This window comes from Salmo salar, chromosome 17 (genome assembly GCF_965601325.2).
Source record: "Salmo salar chromosome 17, fSalSal1, whole genome shotgun sequence".
In the NCBI taxonomy this organism is placed as follows: Eukaryota; Metazoa; Chordata; class Actinopteri; order Salmoniformes; family Salmonidae; genus Salmo; species Salmo salar.
The window spans coordinates 58,834,466-58,853,394 of record NC_138307.1 but is presented as its reverse complement, the minus strand read 5'-3'; the positions used below and the strand labels follow the sequence as shown (position 1 = coordinate 58,853,394).

The window sequence follows — 18,929 nt, the reverse complement described above, 5'->3', positions numbered from 1 at the left end:
AGGATAAAGATGAGTCTGACAGTAGGAGTGGAGTTTTTGGGAAAAGGGGACCCTTGTCTTTTCGCTGATCCATTTGTGGTTTCAGGGTGGGTGAAAACAGAGTTGGGTGCTGTGGAATCGGTGAAGGTAACCAGAAGTGGTCTTGTGATAATTGTTTGTTTCTGCTGGTCAGAGGGAGAAAGCGCTCCACGTTAAACGGAATGTGGGCAAGAAATGTAAATAGTTTTGCTCGCAAGAAATGGGTGCCATTGAAAGGAGCGATTACTGGAGTAGCAGTACATGTAAAAGTTGATCAACTGAAGGGGAAGATTCCCGATGTTTGTGATGCTCGTCGTTTGGTGCGACACAGACAGGGTGTCGTGAGTGGTTTAAATAGAAGCGTCATTGTCTGTTCTTTTGAGTTCTGATTTTGAGTCTTTGCCCGACAGTGATGTTAGGATATATACGTTATCCTGTACTAGCTTTTGTGCCAAATGCATTATGTTGTTACAGGTGTCAAGCATATGGGCATGCAAATAATTTTCCCCCTCTGGCCTATTTATTTCCTACCTCCCTACTCTTCTACATTTGCGCACACTGTACATATTTTTATTTTCCTTTGTGTTATTGACTGTACGTTTGTTTATATGTAACTCTGTTGTTTCTGTCGCACTGCTTTGCTTTATCTTGGCCAGGTCGCAGTTGTAAATGAGAACTTGTTCTCAACTGGCCTACCTGGTTAAATAAAGGTGAAATAAAAATAAGTACAAATGTGGCAGCAGTGTGTAGAATGGAGGTTCCTATGTGTGAGAAGTGTGCAGAAGGGCATGAGACAAAGGAACGTGTAACATTGGGGAAAGTGGTGGTATGTGTTAATTGTAGGGGTGACCATGGGGCTGTGGCTCAGAAATGTCCCGTGCGAGAAAGACAGGTTGAGGTTTCCACGGTTAGAGTAGTGAAAAAGTTGTCATATGCTGAGGCAGTAAAGAAAGTAGAGGAAGATGGGTGAAATGGGACAGCTCCTGAGAGGAGTGGTGTGAGTAGTAGATCTGTACCAGTACAGAGGTATAGGCCAGCAAGTGATATATTTTTCAGTACGATTTAGATTTTTAGCATTTATAGCAATGGTTATCAACTGTACTGCAGGGATGGAACGTAAGTCGTAGAAAATGTAGGTTGTGGTGGCAGCTGCAGAGAGGTATTTGGATGTGCGAGACTTGACATCCGAAGAGTTACAGGGTGTGTTAAGTGGTGGTGTCGTCCAATCCTTTCAGGTTGTTGAGCTGAGGAAGGACTAAATAGATTTAAATACTGGAGTAGCGTGGTTTTATTTTTTTGTGAGTGTAGTGTTTGTTAAATTTTTAAAGCAAAGTATAGGGGAGTACTCCAGTCTAGTAGGTGGCAGTAATGCAACATTTATTGGATGCCAACCGCCGTTAAACCTCGTCGTCGAAGAAGAAGACATGCTGTCATGGCGCCGAACACAAACAGAAAACGACAGTATGGCGATAGTTTGTAGCTAACATTAAATGCTAGTAAGCCTCGTTTAAACTTAAACTGATAAATTACAATCGATTTGGGACGCAAGGGACAGGTACTCAAATATTCTAATGTAATCAGCTCTTATATGCAGGTCGTAACTCGTTAAAAGCGTTGCGTTAGCTTAGGCAACTAGCTAGCTATAAATTGCTGCTTCTGCGAGACAGCCGTGACTAACGTTAGCTAACTAGCTAATTACTCCTTGGTGTTATAGTAGTTAGTCAACAGTAGCGTGATGTTACTAGCTCCACAGTTTGAGTAACGTCAATAAAGAACTGACTGTTAGTTAACTAAGTTAGTGTTTTTATTTATCTGTCCCCGTTGACTAGATGTATAGCTCGCTGAATAACATTAAATGAAAGTGATCCTATCTCTTGTTTTGTCAAGCTAGAATATTCAATGTATTTGACAGGTAGGCATGTCTGAAAACAAAGCCATTGAACTCCAACTGCAAATGCGACAAAATGCAGAGGACCTGCATAACTTCATGAAAGATCTTGACAGCTGGGAAACTGACATAAAGAGGAAGGATGAGCAACTAAGAACTGGGAGCGTTGGCGTGTCTCAAGTATGTAACACTTGAAAATGTGTATGTTTTATGTTTAGCTATAGAGTTGAGATTGTGCTATGTTATAAAGATCCTGAACTATGTATTCCTGCCTTAGAAAAGCCTCCCACCAGTGCGAAACAAGGACTACAAAAAGAAGAGAGAGAAAAAGAAGGCATCAGACAACAATGCAAAGATTGAACCAAAACAAGCACGCAGGATAAAGTCTCATGACGATCAGTCATGGGACAAATTTGATGTGGTAATGGATTAGGTGGATCTTGCCTGTTTCTCGTTTGATTTCAATAGTGAGTTTAAACTAAGTCTATGGTTTTAAACTGAATGGCAGCAGTGCACCCTGCTAAACAGAATGTACTGCTTGCTGTTACACTAAACATTTTTGGGGATTATTTTTTTTTGTCTTCTGGTAGGACAAGGTATTGGAGTCCATGGATAAAGAGGACAGTGCTGAGTCCAATGACTCTGAGTCTGAGGATTCTGGGGTTCCTGCTACTGACCAAGACAAGGCGCTTGCTGAGAAGGAGAAAGTACGGCTTCGCACTCATAGTATTGTAGTCAGACTCAGCCACAGCAAACCTGACAGACATACAGAAATATGATTTCTCATGTAAATGTTGTCATTTTAAAATATGACTTATTATTATTATTATGATGATACAATGACCACCATTGAAGGTCAATTCAAGGAACAGACTTGCAAACTGGTCATTTGTTTGCAGTATGCTGTGATTTAGATGTCTGTAGGACTAGAAAGTTGCCTCTGAAATCCTAGAAAATTACCCATATAGTATACCACCATCGGGGCCTCGTTAGCAACTATCACCAGTCGTTGAGGGTAGTAGTCAATAATACTCAGTCAGTAAGTCACCTGTAGTCAGTAAATGTTACTACTTTGTTGAATATATAGATTGCAAAAACCTATATTTGCTTTACTGAATTTGACAATTGTTTTTCAGGGTAGTCAGCTGTTCAAAGAAGGGAAGTATGATGATGCCATTGAGTGTTACACCAGAGGCATGGGCGCAGACCCTTATAACCCCGTTCTGCCAACAAACCGAGCTGCCTGCTTCTTCAGACTCAAGAAGTAAGCAACATGTAAGGAAATAAGCAACATATGTAACATTTTAAAAGACAACATTAACGTTAGAATTCATATTTCTCTGTCCGTCAGGTTTGCTGTTGCCGAGTCTGACTGCAACTTGTCCATTGCTCTGGACAGTAACTACTTCAAAGCATTTGCACAAAGAGGAGCGTCTCGATTCGCCCTGCAAAATTATGAATCTGCCCTAGAAGGTGAGGAGTAATGGTAACACAACAAAACTTGTTTTCAAATGGGTAGAATGCCAGCAGAGGATGTATAGTTTTTATATGATGTATCATCTTATAATAGGTCACTTAAAAACCATTTCTGCTTCCTTCCTCTACATAACTAGATTATGTAATGGTTCTCAAGCTGGATCCTGGGAACCTGGAGGCACAGAATGAAGTGATGAAATGCAAAGAGGTGAGACATTAACTGGTGTTGGATTTACTACTGTACCTCTGTATCCCCCTCCCTGATCCACTCTAACCTCTCCTCTTATCGGTAGGTCATTGCTAAACTGGGTGGAAAGGCAGAAAGCCCAGAGGCTGCAGTGGTGACACCACCTGTGGTGGACGTCATGCAACAGCAACTCATGGAGGAACAGCAGAGGAGACAGGAGGCGGTGGTGCAGAAAGACAGGGTAGAGCCACCAGCTACACTTATCTTTTGATGTTAGAGTAGGCCTGCTACATATTGGGTACCAGTTACCCAGTGACTCTGAGACACTGCAGCGCTGAAGACATACCACAGGTGTACTACAGCATGCTATTTGTCTGTTTTTAAGTGCATTGTTTTTAAATTGTTACCACGACACTAAACCTTGACTCTCAGGGGAATGCATATTTCAAAGAGGGGAAGTATGAGGCAGCAGTAGAGTACTACACCAAGGGCATGGAAGCGGACAGCACCAACATCCTCCTGCCTGCCAACCGGGCCATGGCTTACTTAAAGCTGCAGAGGTAAGCAGCAGGGAAGGCAGGATAAGAGTATTGGGTAAGTGTAAATTCTGTCAAAGCTGTACATTGATTTAAGCTTGATTCTCTCCTTAGATATAAAGAGGCTGAGGAGGACTGCAGTAAAGCAATAGCCCTGGATGGCACCTATTCAAAGGCCTTTGCCCGCAGAGGGACAGCCAGGGCTGCTCTGGGACTGCTCAAACAAGCTAAAGAAGGTACAGTAGACAGGCATCCAAGATAGGCTATATCTTATTAGGTCACATGGCATTAGCAACCATTTTGTATAGGCTAGGCATGTTTCTATGTAACTACCTTGAGCAGGTTAAAGTCTTTGTGTGAATGGTAGCAGTAGTCATCAACTGTTTATGTCATGTATTTTTATTGTAGATTTTGAGGAGGTCCTGAAGCTGGAACCAGGAAACAAGCAGGCATTTCATGAAATTAAGAAGATTGCAATTGTACGTATGTGGTTCCATGCTCACTATGGTTTTTGTGTTAATGTTCTTACACCTGTTGTCTTTGTTGACAAATCATTGACATAGCCTCTCTCTGCTCTTAGGACATGGGCACCAGTGGGCTGCTGGCAACAGAAGAGCATGCACAGCGGAGAACAGTACAGCCAGTTAACAAACCACCTCACCTGCAGTCAACCGTGAGTCACTCAGATAAAACAGGAAAATATTTTTGGTAGGCTGTTTCTAAACTTGGCTTGAAAGATAGGAACATTGTTGTGTGCCAATTGGATTTCCTTATCTCAGAAGCCATTGAGGAGCGTTGACATTGAAGAGGTTTGTGGAAAGATCCTGGTCCAGGAGGAGTCCTCGGCTGTGTTGACTTCAACCACAGCCCCCCGTGTTAGGCCCCAGAAGACCACCTCCATCGCAGACACTGTGAGAGAGGGTCAGGCCTCGCCTCCCTCTACCTCCCCCAGAACTAAGATCCTGAAGATTGAAGAAATATCAAACGTCCCCTCGCATTCCCCTGTCAAGTAAGAGATATTGTTCAATTGCTTAATCTCAAGCCGTACGGCTTGAGGATTTTGTTGATGCATGTTTTTAGTTAGTTTTGAATATAACTTTTGTGAAGTTAGGCTTTTGATAATAGCACCACTGATGAAGCTGTTTTCTTATTTCAGAGGGCATGAGGGGTATGCTGTGAGAGCACAGACACAGAAGCACAGGGAGGCAACTGTCAGTGAACCAACAGAACCGCCTGCTACACCCTCAACTGAGGTCATACCTCCTGCCCCCACCAACAGCTTCCAGCTAGAGGCAGACCTAAGGAAGATTGGAAATGGCCCTGAAGTCATCTACAAGTATTTGAAGGTGGGTGTGGAATTAAAATATGATGAAAAACAATATTACACATCCAAAAGAATAGACATTTCAATGTCATATGTGCAAATAGTTAAGTTCAAAGGGGGAAATAAATAAACAATATGGGTTATTAATGTCCTTTTTTATGTAACCTTTTATTTATAGCCTATACAAAATGGTTGCTAATGACATGTGACCTACTGATAAGATATAGCCTATCTTATTGTGATCATCTATTCTTCAACAGAGACCTGATCTCTTGTTTGGAGTTCTATTTGTACACTAAAAAATCACCATACAATGAGATTTGTCTTTTCTGCTGAGAAAAACATGTAGATGCCACTAAGGACTGATGTTTATTTGTTGTGTGTCTGTGTTTTAGCAAATCCAGCCTCAGGCTTACGCAAAGATCTTCCAGAGCTCTCTTGAACCAGACATGCTCAATCAGATTCTAAGGACGTTACAAGGCTTCTACATCAAGTAAGTACTGTACAAATACCATGCCATTATGACTGTTATGGCTCTTACAAGAAATGTGACTGTGTTATCACATTGTCTTTATCAAATTAAGGAAGGAAGAGCCACCTGTCATACTGGAGATCCTCAGGAATCTGGCCGGTGTGAGGCGGTTCGACATGGCTGTCATGTTCATGTCCAACCCTGAGAAGAAAGGTACCGATCTGGCACAGTTTGTGATTACATTATTTAACCCAAATGCGAAATTATTATACGACATTGATAACTGCAAACTTTTTGTTTTTTCTAGTTCTACAAGAATTGTTTGACTTTCTTCATCAAGCTGGACTTGAGGACACATCAGTAGGAGCCCTGCAAAAGAAGTATGGAGTGTGATGTGAGTGCAGAACCCTAAAAATGGACATTACCACAGAGAGCAAAATTGGTGTTTACTTCAGGAAGCAATCGATTGAAGTAGTGTTTTTCAATGCTCTAGTACATGTTACTAATCTAAACATTGCTGTATGTACGCAACAATGCATCACTTAATTTTGGCTGCCATATTGGAAGGTCTATCCTTATATTAGAACAGTAGTTACTATGCATGGCCAAAACAAGAATGTTCTATCTGACTGCGGCCCAACAGAACCATTATGGGTAATAGTTCAAATATGCATCTGCCACTCTCAGAAAGCCAGGAGAACTGAACTATGAATAAAGGAAAAATATTTTTGTTCTTTTTAATTCTTCTGTCCAGGACCATACATCTCATGTTCAAGACATTAATTGCAGTAAATGAGTGTGAATACCTAATAAATTGACAATCTTTGATTATCACTGAAAGTGCAGATACGGAGATGACACTTTTCAGCAAGTAGCATTTTCACATGTTAACTGTAAAATATAGGTTTTAGTGTAGACTAAGACGTCTACACGTGGACTAAGAGGTTGGCAAGAAAGTATACACTATGTGGAAAATAAACCAATTACAGAAAGTCTGTCAAACTGCATTAACAAAGCACACATTTTCCAGACAGCAGTACAAGATAATAAAGACACTGTTAGATTGCATTGTTGCCCCACTGCCATTGAATGGAATTCTTCTCTTGACTGTTCTCAACATCCACACCAGTGAGACTCTTTGGGAGTAAGGGGCGAAATGTTAATAGCTGGCACGATAATTGTATTAGCGTGTAACTGACAATTATGGAGAATAAGCGTGAACTAAAAACAGTGTCAATTGTCTTAATACCTATATTTTAGCACGGGGGGAATCAATTTTTTTTCTCAATAGTTTACCCAATAGCAGTTTTTCGTGAAGTTGGTGATCATTTTACAAGCAAGACGGCACGGTCAAGAGAAGCTTAATTTCCAAAAGTTCCAAGCAGTTAACTATTAATTATTGAGACGTGTGTTTCACCAAAGCTGTATTGTATTCATTAGGTTTGTTGTAGCACATTTTTAAACGTGCATAATGATACATTACAAAAGAGAAAAAAAATTATTCTACTAAAATTACGATTATGGCAATAACTGTGGCCGGTTGCATGAGAAGTATTACTCGAGATGCCGTGCCCAGTTGAATAGAGTAGTAGAAAGTGTTATAAGACCAACAATTAAATTGATGGATCATAGTAGTTTGACCATACCTGTGACACTGAGTGTCTCATTGGCTGTGGCTGTCTTCCTGGTGATTGTGTTGTGTGCCTCGCAGCTGAAAGACTCAGTGGCCACGTAACAGTTGAATCGACCACGCTGCCGTGCATGGTCCGACCATACACACTCCAGGTGTAGCTGCAAGAGGGAGAGCACTGGGCAATACACTTGAAGCTGGCCTTGACCCCTACCTCTAGGGCACCTGGTCCTGAGATGGTCACGTTAGATGGTCCATCTGAAAGAAAGGTCAACATTAGACCTAGAATGGCTCGTTCGTTCTGCACTACCTCTTTTTATACTTCATACGACAGTGACAAGACAACACCGTTTCAAGGTCTGCATAGAAATATGTTTTGACAAATACAATCTAACTGCTGCTCACCAAGTAACACAACTGAGGTATTAACAGTGCTGTTGTCATTGGTCACTGAGTTGTAAGCCACACAGCTGAGGGGTCCTCTGTCCATGGTGGTCTCAGGTGTGAGGGAGAAGGTGTTCATCTCTGCCAGCCTCCCCTTGTATATCCAGATGTAGGTACAGGTGGGGTAGCACAGGGCCGAACACTGAAGTGCTGTCTTTGATCCAGGCAGGAGATACAGGGCTTTACCTACTGGGCCTTTGCCAGATTGGATGATAACAGCTTGAACTGGTCCATCTGGAAAATGTCATGAAATATCTTTATGATTAGCTTGTAAACATATACACTGCTCAAAAAAATAAAGGGAACACTTAAACAACACAATGTAACTCCAAGTCAATCACACTTCTATGTAATCAAACTGTCCACTTAGGAAGCAACACTGATTGACAATAAATTTCACATGCTGTTGTGCAAATGGAATAGACAACAGGTGGAAATTATAGGCAATTAGCAAGACACCCCCAATAAAGGAGTGGTTCTGCAGGTGTGGACCACAGACCACTTCGCAGTTCCTAAGCTTCCTGGCTGATGTTTTGGTCACTTTTGAATGCTGGCTGTGCTTTCACTCTAGTGGTAGCATGAGACGGAGTCTCAACCCACACAAGTGGCTCAGGTAGTGCAGCTCATCCAGGATGGCACATCAATGCGAGCTGTGGCAAGAAGGTTTGCTGTGTCTGTCAGCGTAGTGTCCAGAGCATGGAGGCGCTACCAGGAGACAGGCCAGCACATCAGGAGACGTGGAGGAGGCCGTAGGAGGGCAACAACCCAGCAGCAGGACCGCTACCTCCGCCTTTGTGCAAGGAGGAGCAGGAGGAGCTCTGCCAGAGCCCTGCAAAATGACCTGCAACAGGCCCCAAATGTGCATGTGTCTGCTCAAATGGTCAGAAACAGACTCCATGAGGGTGGTATGAGGGCCCGACGTCCACAGGTGGGGGTTGTGCTTACAGCCCAACACCGTGCAGGAGGTTTGGCATTTGCCAGAGAACACCAAGATTGGCAAATTCGCCACTGGCGCACTGTGCTCTTCACAGATGAAAGCAGGTTCACACTGAGCACATGACAGACGTGACAGAGTCTGGAGACGCCGTGGAGAACGTTCTGCTGCCTGCAACATCCTCCAGCATGACCGGTTTGGCGGTGGGTCAGTCATGGTGTGGGGTGGCATTTCTTTGGGGGGCCGCACAGCCCTCCATGTGCTCGCCAGAGGTAGCCTGACTGCCAATTAGGTACCGAGATGAGATCCTCAGACCCCTTGTGAGACCATATGCTGGTGCGGTTGGCCCTGGGTTCCTCCTAATGCAAGACAATGCTAGACCTCATGTGGCTGGAGTGTGTCAGCAGTTCCTGCAAGAAGAAGGCATTGATGCTATGGACTGGCCCGCACGTTCCCCAGACCTGAATCCAATTGAGCACATCTGGGACATCATGTCTCGCTCCATCCACCAACTCCACGTTGCACCACAGACTGTCCAGGAGTTGGCGGATGCTTTAGTCCAGGTCTGGGAGGAGATCCCTCAGGAGACCATCCGCCACCTCATCAGGAGCATGCCCAGGCGTTGTAGGGAGGTCATACAGGCACGTGGAGGCCACACACACTACTGAGCCTCATTTTGACTTGTTTTAAGGACATTACATCAAAGTTGGATCAGCCTGTAGTGTGGTTTTCCACTTTAATTTTGAGTGTGACTCCAAATCCAGACCTTCATGGGTTGATAAATTGGATTTCCATTGATTATTTTTGTGTGATTTTGTTGACAGCACATTCAACTATGTAAAGAAATAAGTATTTAATAAGATTATTTCTTTCATTCAGATCTAGGATGTGTTGTTTAAGTGTTCCCTTTATTTTTTTGAGCAGTATATATACAGACACACACACACACACACACACACACACATAGGGGTGGCAAGTAGCCTAAGGGTTCTGTTGATGTGCCTTTGAGCAAGGCACTTAACCCCTAATTGCTCCTGTAAATAATAACTGGATGTCTTTTATGATCTTTCTTGAAATACCGGTGTATGGTGAGCAAAAATGACTGTATAAATAGAATTCATCTCTGCATACTCACAATTTACATTCAGTTGGTACCCAAACCCTTTGATGGGTGCTCCCCCCTGAGAAACGATGCATTGGTACAGGCCACCATCAGACTGGAGCAGAGGACTAAAAGACACAGTGATATTGTTGGGGGAGAGACTGACCCTGCCGGACACAGCTACAGGGAGGCCATTTTTTAACCACAAAATGGAGGCTGAATTCTGAGAGCCCACACACTGCAGTGAGAAGGGCTGGTGTGCCAAGGGCTTGTCCTGGGACACCGGCTGTACAGAGATAGGATCTGGAAGACAGGGGAGTGGAAAAGAGGTGAAGAGGACAGAAAGAACGAGGAACATTTTATTTTCAGAGAGATACCAAGTTAAATACTTTGAGTTGGCTTTTACAAAAATGGTGGGCTTTCACGTTCAAACATCTGATTCTAAATATTGGCTTGTGACAAGTCTTTTGTCACAAAAACTATGACTTACCAGTGATGCTCAGGATCTTGCTGCTAATAGCAGTGACCCCTGAGGCAACATTCTTGGCCTCACACGTCAGTACCTCATTTTGCCTGTAATCATCAACAGTAACCACCAGTTTACTGGCAACCATGGGCTTATCGCCCTATGGAAGATGGGCAAATGGATCTCGTCGCCATTGAAGATCTTTCCATTGAATATCCAGGTAAAGTTACAGGAGGGGGTGCAGTCAACAAAGCACACAAAGTTGTGTCTCCTACTGTCACTGAGCTGGCACCCGTGATCAAAATGGCCCCCGGTCCGCCTGGGAAGAGGTGGAAGTAAACACTTGATTATGTGTTTAAGTGATTATAAACTCTTAGAGCTTTCTAAAAATGCAGTGTACACAGAATATATGACTAACATAGTATAGTAATAATTATCCAATGCGACTTCAATGGACCACTCCAAAGTTGAAAAAAATGACAAAAATTCCACTCACGGGCCACGTAAGGTGTGACATAGGTTGAGATGTATAGGAGTGAGACAGTGTCCTGAGCATCACAGATCAATTCCTCTGCAATCTCCCAGGAGTCAGGTGTGACAGATGGTTTGACCATATTTGGTGGTCACTGTGCTTTGTGCTTCAAAACTAATTGTCCAGGTGTAGAAGCAGGACGGGTAGCAATCAGCAGAGCAGGAAAAGTTGGACGTCACTCCACTGGACAGTGTATCAGGACCTGTGATCTTTATATTGGACGGTCCAGGTAGAAAATAGATAATTGTTCTTGGGTGAATTAGGTTGGAGAGTGTAGAACAGAGCTCCACAAACTTTGGATGTGCAGTACAGAGACACAAAAGCATAACATCTGTTGGCATGGTATGATTTCTAAATATTGGTTTAGATTGATGAAAACTGATTATAAGTAGCCTACACGTCACGTTGACTGTTTTTCTGACCGTCACTGACTTCCCAGTGGTGGGGTTTATAGCCATACAGATCAGGACCTGTGGAGGAACCTGCTCCTTCAGCTGGAGGTTGAGCTCTGGGCCCTGGGTGGTGAGTCCTCCTCTGGTCCAGGTGAAGGTGCAGGTTGGGAAGCAATTGGCTGAACACTGGAAGCCATAGGGAACTTCCACCGTCACTGTGTTCACCCCACTGATCTCCACAAAGGACGGCCCATCTGACAGAATGGAAAACAAGCGCCTGAGTCATAAACATAATGTGAAAAAATTAGGACGAAGTGGATTTACATTTTTTATTGTTCACCATAATGTTATAATGTTAGTGTAAGGATAAACAATGGGTGATTAATGCATATAGCTTTTTGGCATACATTTATTTTGTATACTTAGAAATGATGCCAGAAACCTAATGTATCTTACATGGTGTGGTTTCCTCCGATGTCCTGCCCTGCTCTCTCTCACTGGCAAGTGTTCCTACAGAAACACAGAAAGAAAAAGAATCCCATGCCATCACAATGGTTCACTTTACATGAACTATCTTATAAAGCATTAATAACACATTTATATGACCTAGGCCCTAGCTACACATTACATGCAGGCACTACCCTGTTTAAAACGTTTGGATTTTCATTCTTATTCGCTACTTTGACAATTCAGAAAAATTCCGATATTTTTTTTTCCATTACAAATGTGCATGAGAAAATGTAATTCCTGACTTGAAGTAGATTTGACCTCAACACTAACAGATTGAGTTGTATGTGTTATCTTACCTGCCAGGCAGGTGAGCAGCAGAGGCAGACTAAATGTGCAGAGGAGAACCATGGTTCTGCTGCCGAGATCCGGGCGACTAAGTGGCTGAAATGCAAGAGCTGTGAAATGCAAGAACAACAAGAGCTGTTCTCCCCTTATACCTCCGGAAAAAAACAGTCTGACAATCTTATCAGGAACCAATTCAAAAACAGGACATTATCCAACAGTGCCAGCAAAGCGCCGCTAGTGTTTGGACCTTTATGTGGGTAATCAGCTTCACGGCATTCTGTTCTGGTTAGGACGTGCGTGCTAGTTTCTTGTGTTCATAGGCATTTATCTACTGCGGTTGAGCCTTTTGATACTGCCAAGTGTCATGTCTCTGAGCTAGGGAGCATTCACTTTGTTTGATTCTCGTCCATTCAGACAGGTGAAGGTTACAGACAAAAGAAAGTGTGCAAACATGTTTTAATCTGTTTATCCTATTATGTAGAATAGCTCTTATGCAGATACAGAGGTTGTTGGTGTAATAATTATATTAGTAAAGGATACTTATTATTTTCCCATTTAAAATGCATTAATTCACTTTGATCATAACCAATGTAACTATAATTCAAGATGATAAAAGGGTTATGCATGGAAAAACTTGAAAAGATAGAGAGGGTGTGTGTTTAGGTGATACCATTGCCTCTCTGGAACATTGATTGTTCTTATGTACAATAAAATAAACTCCTGATATATAATCAGTGATAATCAAAAGCGGACTAATCGCACTCCATGATCAAGTGTGTTTTCATATTTACTCATGTTGATTACATTCAAGATCAAAATGTACATGTAGATGCAGGGTGGGCCCCTCATCTGTTGTGAAGTTAATGCAAATCATCAGTCAGACGATATGTGAAAGTAACACTTCAACTAACAATACCGAACTATTTCACATTTGTAGACAAATATTGGGAGTGTAAATTATTTGAGCAAACAAGATCTATATTACATATTTTGTTCCCCCCAAAGGCACAGACTTTGAAGTAATGTATTTGAATTGGCGTGTTGAGCTGGACCTGGCCTGTCTTGAGCCTGTCCACATCAGCACACCATTTAAAATACATTACTTCTAAGTCTGTGCCTTCCATGAAGATGGCATGCTTACAGGTTTCAACTCCATCTCAAAGTCTGGAAAAAGTTACACATTGCAAAAAAGACATGCTACTAAATTAATGTAAATTTGTCTTTATTAAATATTTAATCCAAATAGGCTATACACGTGATGGTGCTTGCACACACACGTAGTGCTTTAATATTGAAAGATTCAGCCAAGCCTTTCCAGTTCACTTATCATTAGCAAATATGGTTAACATCCTGATATGGAAGGAACTGTTTGTTCTTTACCAATAAACCACATGTTCCATCACTGTCTAATAATGCTGACATGTTTTCAAATTATTCAGATGTGCATGTGGAGAAAAGCTTACATCCTTGTACAAAACTGCTCTCTCCTGGATTATGGTGATATTACAGTGTAGAGTGAGAGTGTAAAGGCAAACAGAAGCAGGTCTATAGTCTGTTTAGCCTGTGTGGCCATGGATTTTCCATCATCTGTAACACACAACAACAAAAATATTACAAAAGGAACACTAAATAGTCAACTGACATTTACTCCTGAGGTGCTGACCTGCTGCACCCTGTACAACCACTGTGATTATTATTTGACCCTGCTGGTCATCTATGAACGTTTGAACATCTTGAAGAACAATCTGGCCTTAATGGCCATGTACTCTTATAATCTCCACCTGGCACAGCTAGAAGAGGACTGGCCACCCCTCAGAGCCCGGTTCCTCCCTAGACTTCTTCCTACAGTAGGTTCCTGCCTTTCTAGGGAGATTTTTCCTAGCCACCGTGCTTCTACATCTGCATTGCTTGCTGTTTGGAGTTTTAGGCTGGGTTTCTGTATAAGCACTTTGTGGCATCTGCTGATGTAAAAAGGGTTTTATAAATACATTTGATTTGGATTTGATTTGTCTTGACATATTTTTTTTAATGTCTGTAGTTACTCAAATGTATAATCATGAGATTTCTGCTGTACCTCCGACCCGTACGGTCTTGGTTACCAAGTCAAAATTCATTGAGACCGTATTCTGAGCGTAGCACTTAATCTTCTCTGACTTTACATGTCGCTCGACCGTCATCTCCATCTCACTGCCATAAACAGTGTGACCATCAACGGTCCACCAGTAGTCACAAGCAGGAATGCATTTGGCAGTGCACCGAAACTTGGACTTGAAGCCGACTGCAACAGAGTCTTGACCAATGACGTGGACCTCTGATGGACCAACTGATAGGAGACAAAAAGTAAAGGAAGAAGCTGGTTCAAGTATCACTTCAACCAAAACCCCAACATCACTCTTTAATCATCAAATGTAGAATGTATACTGGATAAGGGAAGTGTGTTAATTGATAGATCAAGCTATTGAAAAGCCCCTGGGCCCAAGACTCAATGGGGTCTGAGAGGCCCCAAAAAATATCCAACCAGGGGGCCTATAAAAAAACAAAGCCTAGGATATCTTAATCCGGCCCTGGATACGAATATGGACAATTGCATTACACTAATGACAATAAAGAATCTACAATTGTTAGAGGAAGCTCTAAATCTCCCAATAACCTACATGTCACAGGTATTGTCCTGGTTTCCATGGCATAGAGCCCAGACACACTGTTGATGGCCTTGCAGTTCAGGGTAACAGAGGTGGCTAACTCTTCGGGAGTTACGGTAATCTCATTCCCCTGTCCCCCGAGCCATCGGCCCTTTATCCCCCAGGTGTAGTTGCAGGAGGGACGACAGTTGGCGTTACACTTGAAGCTTTGTGGGGCACCTGGGGTCATCAAGTCAGGGCCTGTGATTGATACGTTGCTTGGTCCAGCTAAAATGAGGAACACATACACATTTAGATAATAGTCTAGATCCTACGACCAATGTGAAAACATGAGCAAAATAATTTAATCTAGCACTAATCCAGTAATTCAGACATTTTGTCAGTAAATTACAACACATTGAATTATCCCTCCATTCCTAATATCATAAAGACCATCACCTCTAATTTCAAGTGAAGTGTCATTAAAACAACAAACCACCCATGCACCTAAAACCTGCAGTATCTTTGTTACTGTAGAGGACCTCCCAGAGTCATCATTCCTTGCAGTGCATGTGAGGTTTAGGGACTCCTCCCATTGCCGGGCTGTGAAGAACACTTCGTTCCTCTGCCCAATCTGTCCGTCGATACTCATTCTGTAGCTACAGGAGGGAGAGCACTGGGCGTAACAGTCAAAACTGCATGGCACGCCCACAGTCACAAAGTCAGGTCCCAAAATGGTTAGTTCCAAGGGACCATCTGAAAGTTACAGTGCACAATCAGGCAATGTAGGCCTACCGGATTTTCGGCACACAGGGTGTAAATTTACTTGTAATAGGGATAAATTACTACAATGATAATAAAATTAAAAGTCATGGCATTTCAAATGGACCCCTCATTTCTGTACAGTAGTTTTCTGCTAGCTGTTAGCACTACTGCCCTACCACAGGTACAATCCAGAGGACCCAACACTCCAAATAATGATGTTGCCATACTATAATACGTTGACTAGTTTGTGTCATGTGTCTGTGGTTTACCTACTGGGACTGATCTTCCCTCCATCAGTGGTCACAGCTGATCCTGGAAGTTCATAAAAACAGCCTCACAGTCTATCATCAAGACGTTATAATGTATATGTAACACGAAAACTATCATTATGCTTAGACCCAAATATGTTAGCCTGTTGTCCAAACAAAAGTTTAACCTCAGCAGACACTGAACATATGCATGGTTATAGAGCTTAACAGAAAGATTCCAAAACATATAGACTTACTGACTGATGTCAAACCGAATTCGGCATCCTCAAAAATAGATTTTGACAAAATATTATCTCAAAATAACGTTGTGTTTTCCATATCATATTACCTGCAAGATACACGAACAGCAGAAGCAGATTGAGCAGGGTGTGTGTATCCTTCATTGTCTTGTAGCGATGGAGTGAGGTAAATGGATACCAGGAAATATGGGACTGTTACAGAGTCAAGTAGTAGAGAGAGAAGGTTAACAAACACACCTTATCAGAGAGAACGGACTGAGAGCAAACCTGCCCTGCCCATTCATACCTGGCCATTAAAAATACATTATTTCTGTAGTGAACGTTAAATAGGGCGAAACAGAACTGGCAGCTTTTACTATGAACTAACATGTAGAGGGCAATGTACTGAGGTATAAAATAAATGGTCTCCAACTCTCCATCCCTGGTCCTGGGGAGCTGAAGTCAGTTAATTTACTATTTTTAATAGACAGAACCAATTGGAGGGAAAGATTAGAGACCATCTTTTTTTATTTTTTTTATTTCACCTTTAACCAGGTAGGCAAGTTGAGAACAAGTTCTCAAATGTTCTCATATGTGTAATACATGAGTGTATGACGAATTTAAGAGTGTCGAGAACGTGGTTTCAGTGCATGGCTTGTACCAGAATCTCTTATCAAAAGTCAAATACAGTGCAATGATGTCATACCTTTGGTTCTTTTAATTTAATTACATTTGACCTCAAAAAGTTCCGTATGAAACAGACTTTGACTTTAGCTTTAGGCACACGTGACTTGGTTATGTCAACAGTGTCAGAAACTCTGGTTTTAACCTCAATATCAATACCTCATTCAGTACCTCAAACAGAATAAAACAAACACAGTAACTACAAAGTATTACTCTTAAAAAGTGTATTTTTTGCTGATACAGATATTTGCAAATGCAGAAGTGAACATTTTTATATACTGTGTGGGTAAAATGTATGTCATATGTTGTAAAATAATCTAAATTCCCATTTATAACCCCTCTGTTTCATCATATCCTATTAAAGCTGATCTAACATTTGTTAATTTCACGTAAACATTTCAGACAACCATCTCTTTCAGTTGTATTCCATCATCCATGTAATGCTTTTCACATTGTAGAGTCAATCACAAGTTATACTAGTTGACAGTGGTGTAAAGTACTTAAGTAAAAATACTTTAAAGTACTACTTAAGTCATTTTTTGCGGTATCTGTGCTTTACTTTACTATTTATATTTTTGCCAACTTTTACTTCACTACATTCCTAAAGAAAATAATGTACTTTTTACTCCACACATTTTCCCTGACACGCAAAAGTACTCATTACATTTTGACAGGAAAATGGTACAATTCACACACTTATCAAGAGAAAATCCCCGGTCATCCCTACTGCTTCTGATCTGGCAGACTCACTAAACAAATTCTTTGTTTGTAAATTACTGTATGTCTGAGTGTTGGAGTGTGCCCCTGGTTATCCATCAATTTTTAAAAAAGGAGAACATTTTGCCGTCTGGTTTGCGTAATATAAGGAATTTGAAATGATTTATACTTTTACTTTTGATTCTTAATTCCATTTATTTTCTATACTTATGTATATTTAAAACCAAATCCTTTTAGGCTTTACTGAAGTAGTATTTTACTGGGTGACTTTCACTTTTACTTGAGTAATATTCTATTACGGTATGTTTACTTTTACTCAAGTATGACAATTGGGTACTTTTTCCACCACTGCTAGTTGACTAGTTGAACGTGGAATCTGGATGCAATAACCCCGAGTCCTTGGAGCTCCACAGTATATATAATGTTAAATGTCAATGTGTCTTCATGCATCTACACTCGATGTCTACATATTTAATCACTAAACTCCTTTATTTTGTGTGTCTAAAACCATTATATATGTTTACAAAAATGACATTTTAATCACACAACCTCTAAGTGCTTATTTAAGAATATACAGTGAGGGACAAAAAGTATTTGATTTTGTACGTTTGCCCACTGACAAAGAAATTATCAGTCTATAATTTTAATGGTAGGTTTATTTGAACAGTGAGAGACAGAATAACAACAGAAAAATCCAGAAAAACGCATGTCAAAATGTTATAAATTGATTTTCATTTTAATGAGGGAAATAAGTATTTGACCCCTCTGCAAAACATGACTTAGTACTTGGTGGCAAAACCCTTGTTGGCAATCACAGAGGTCAGACTTTTTTCCCTCACTGTATGTCTAACATAATGTTAAAGGTATAGACTATGTGTGTGTGCCCATGCTGTGGTTATAGAATAATTAGAGGTTCACAGTGAAGCATGGTCAAATAAGTCAAGCATTGGTAAAAAAAAAAAAATCTAATTTGACACACAGAAACAAGATGCCATGAGTAACTTGGCCAAACAGAATGGCACTGATTGGCCTATAGGTGGTACTGTTATAAGCAGTCTCACTTAATGTATGCCTTGATCACACCTACAGTGTGAAATCAAATCAAACTTGATTTATACAGCACATTTCAGACATGGAATGCAACCCAATGTCCTTCACAGGAAAAAACCAATACAAATATTTACTACACAACAAACATAAGAGGATAAAAAACAAAATAACAATAAAAATGACTAAAAAGCACTTTAAGGAAAAGCAAATCTAAAAAGGTGTGTTTTAAGATCTCTTTTAAATATGTCCACAGTTTCGGCCTCCCTCAGGTTCTCTGGCAGGCTATTCCAGAGGCTGGGGGCATAATACCTAAAGGCTGCCTCTCCATGCCTCTTGGTCCTAGGCTTTAGGATAGTTAAAAGGCCAGTGCCAGAGGACCTGAGGGACCTACTGGGTACATAACTTAAAT

General features: G+C 41.3%; 2 protein-coding genes across 7 annotated transcripts; one reads left to right on the top strand and one right to left on the bottom strand.

Annotated features, from left to right (window-relative positions):
* Positions 1 to 1,415: 1,415 nt before the first annotated feature.
* rpap3 (RNA polymerase II-associated protein 3) lies at positions 1,416 to 12,934 on the top strand. 4 transcript variants are annotated; one of them, XM_045698490.2, is made up of 18 exons: positions 1,416 to 1,573; positions 1,931 to 2,086; positions 2,184 to 2,327; positions 2,497 to 2,613; positions 3,043 to 3,170; positions 3,258 to 3,379; positions 3,520 to 3,590; positions 3,676 to 3,810; positions 4,002 to 4,129; positions 4,220 to 4,341; positions 4,514 to 4,584; positions 4,686 to 4,778; positions 4,885 to 5,114; positions 5,262 to 5,451; positions 5,825 to 5,922; positions 6,014 to 6,114; positions 6,209 to 6,295; positions 12,215 to 12,934. In XM_045698490.2, exons 2-17 carry the CDS (start codon positions 1,937 to 1,939, stop codon positions 6,292 to 6,294), a joined length of 1,986 nt encoding a protein of 661 aa, XP_045554446.2. In that variant the 5' UTR covers positions 1,416 to 1,573; positions 1,931 to 1,936; the 3' UTR covers position 6,295; positions 12,215 to 12,934.
* A 467-nt stretch (positions 12,935 to 13,401) lies between these two features.
* On the bottom strand, positions 13,402 to 16,285 carry LOC106576256 (uncharacterized). 3 transcript variants are annotated; one of them, XM_014153324.3, is made up of 6 exons: positions 16,180 to 16,285; positions 15,852 to 15,894; positions 15,277 to 15,573; positions 14,851 to 15,105; positions 14,271 to 14,519; positions 13,402 to 13,783 (listed from the first exon to the last, which is right to left on the bottom strand). In XM_014153324.3, exons 2-6 carry the CDS (start codon positions 15,874 to 15,876, stop codon positions 13,689 to 13,691), a joined length of 921 nt encoding a protein of 306 aa, XP_014008799.1. In that variant the 5' UTR covers positions 15,877 to 15,894; positions 16,180 to 16,285; the 3' UTR covers positions 13,402 to 13,688. The 3 variants fall into 3 exon arrangements, with proteins under 3 accessions (XP_014008799.1, XP_014008797.1, XP_014008798.1); XM_014153322.3 differs by having other exon boundaries at positions 15,856 to 15,894; XM_014153323.3 differs by having other exon boundaries at positions 15,325 to 15,573; positions 15,856 to 15,894; positions 16,180 to 16,283.
* Between the last annotated feature and the right edge of the window lie 2,644 nt (positions 16,286 to 18,929).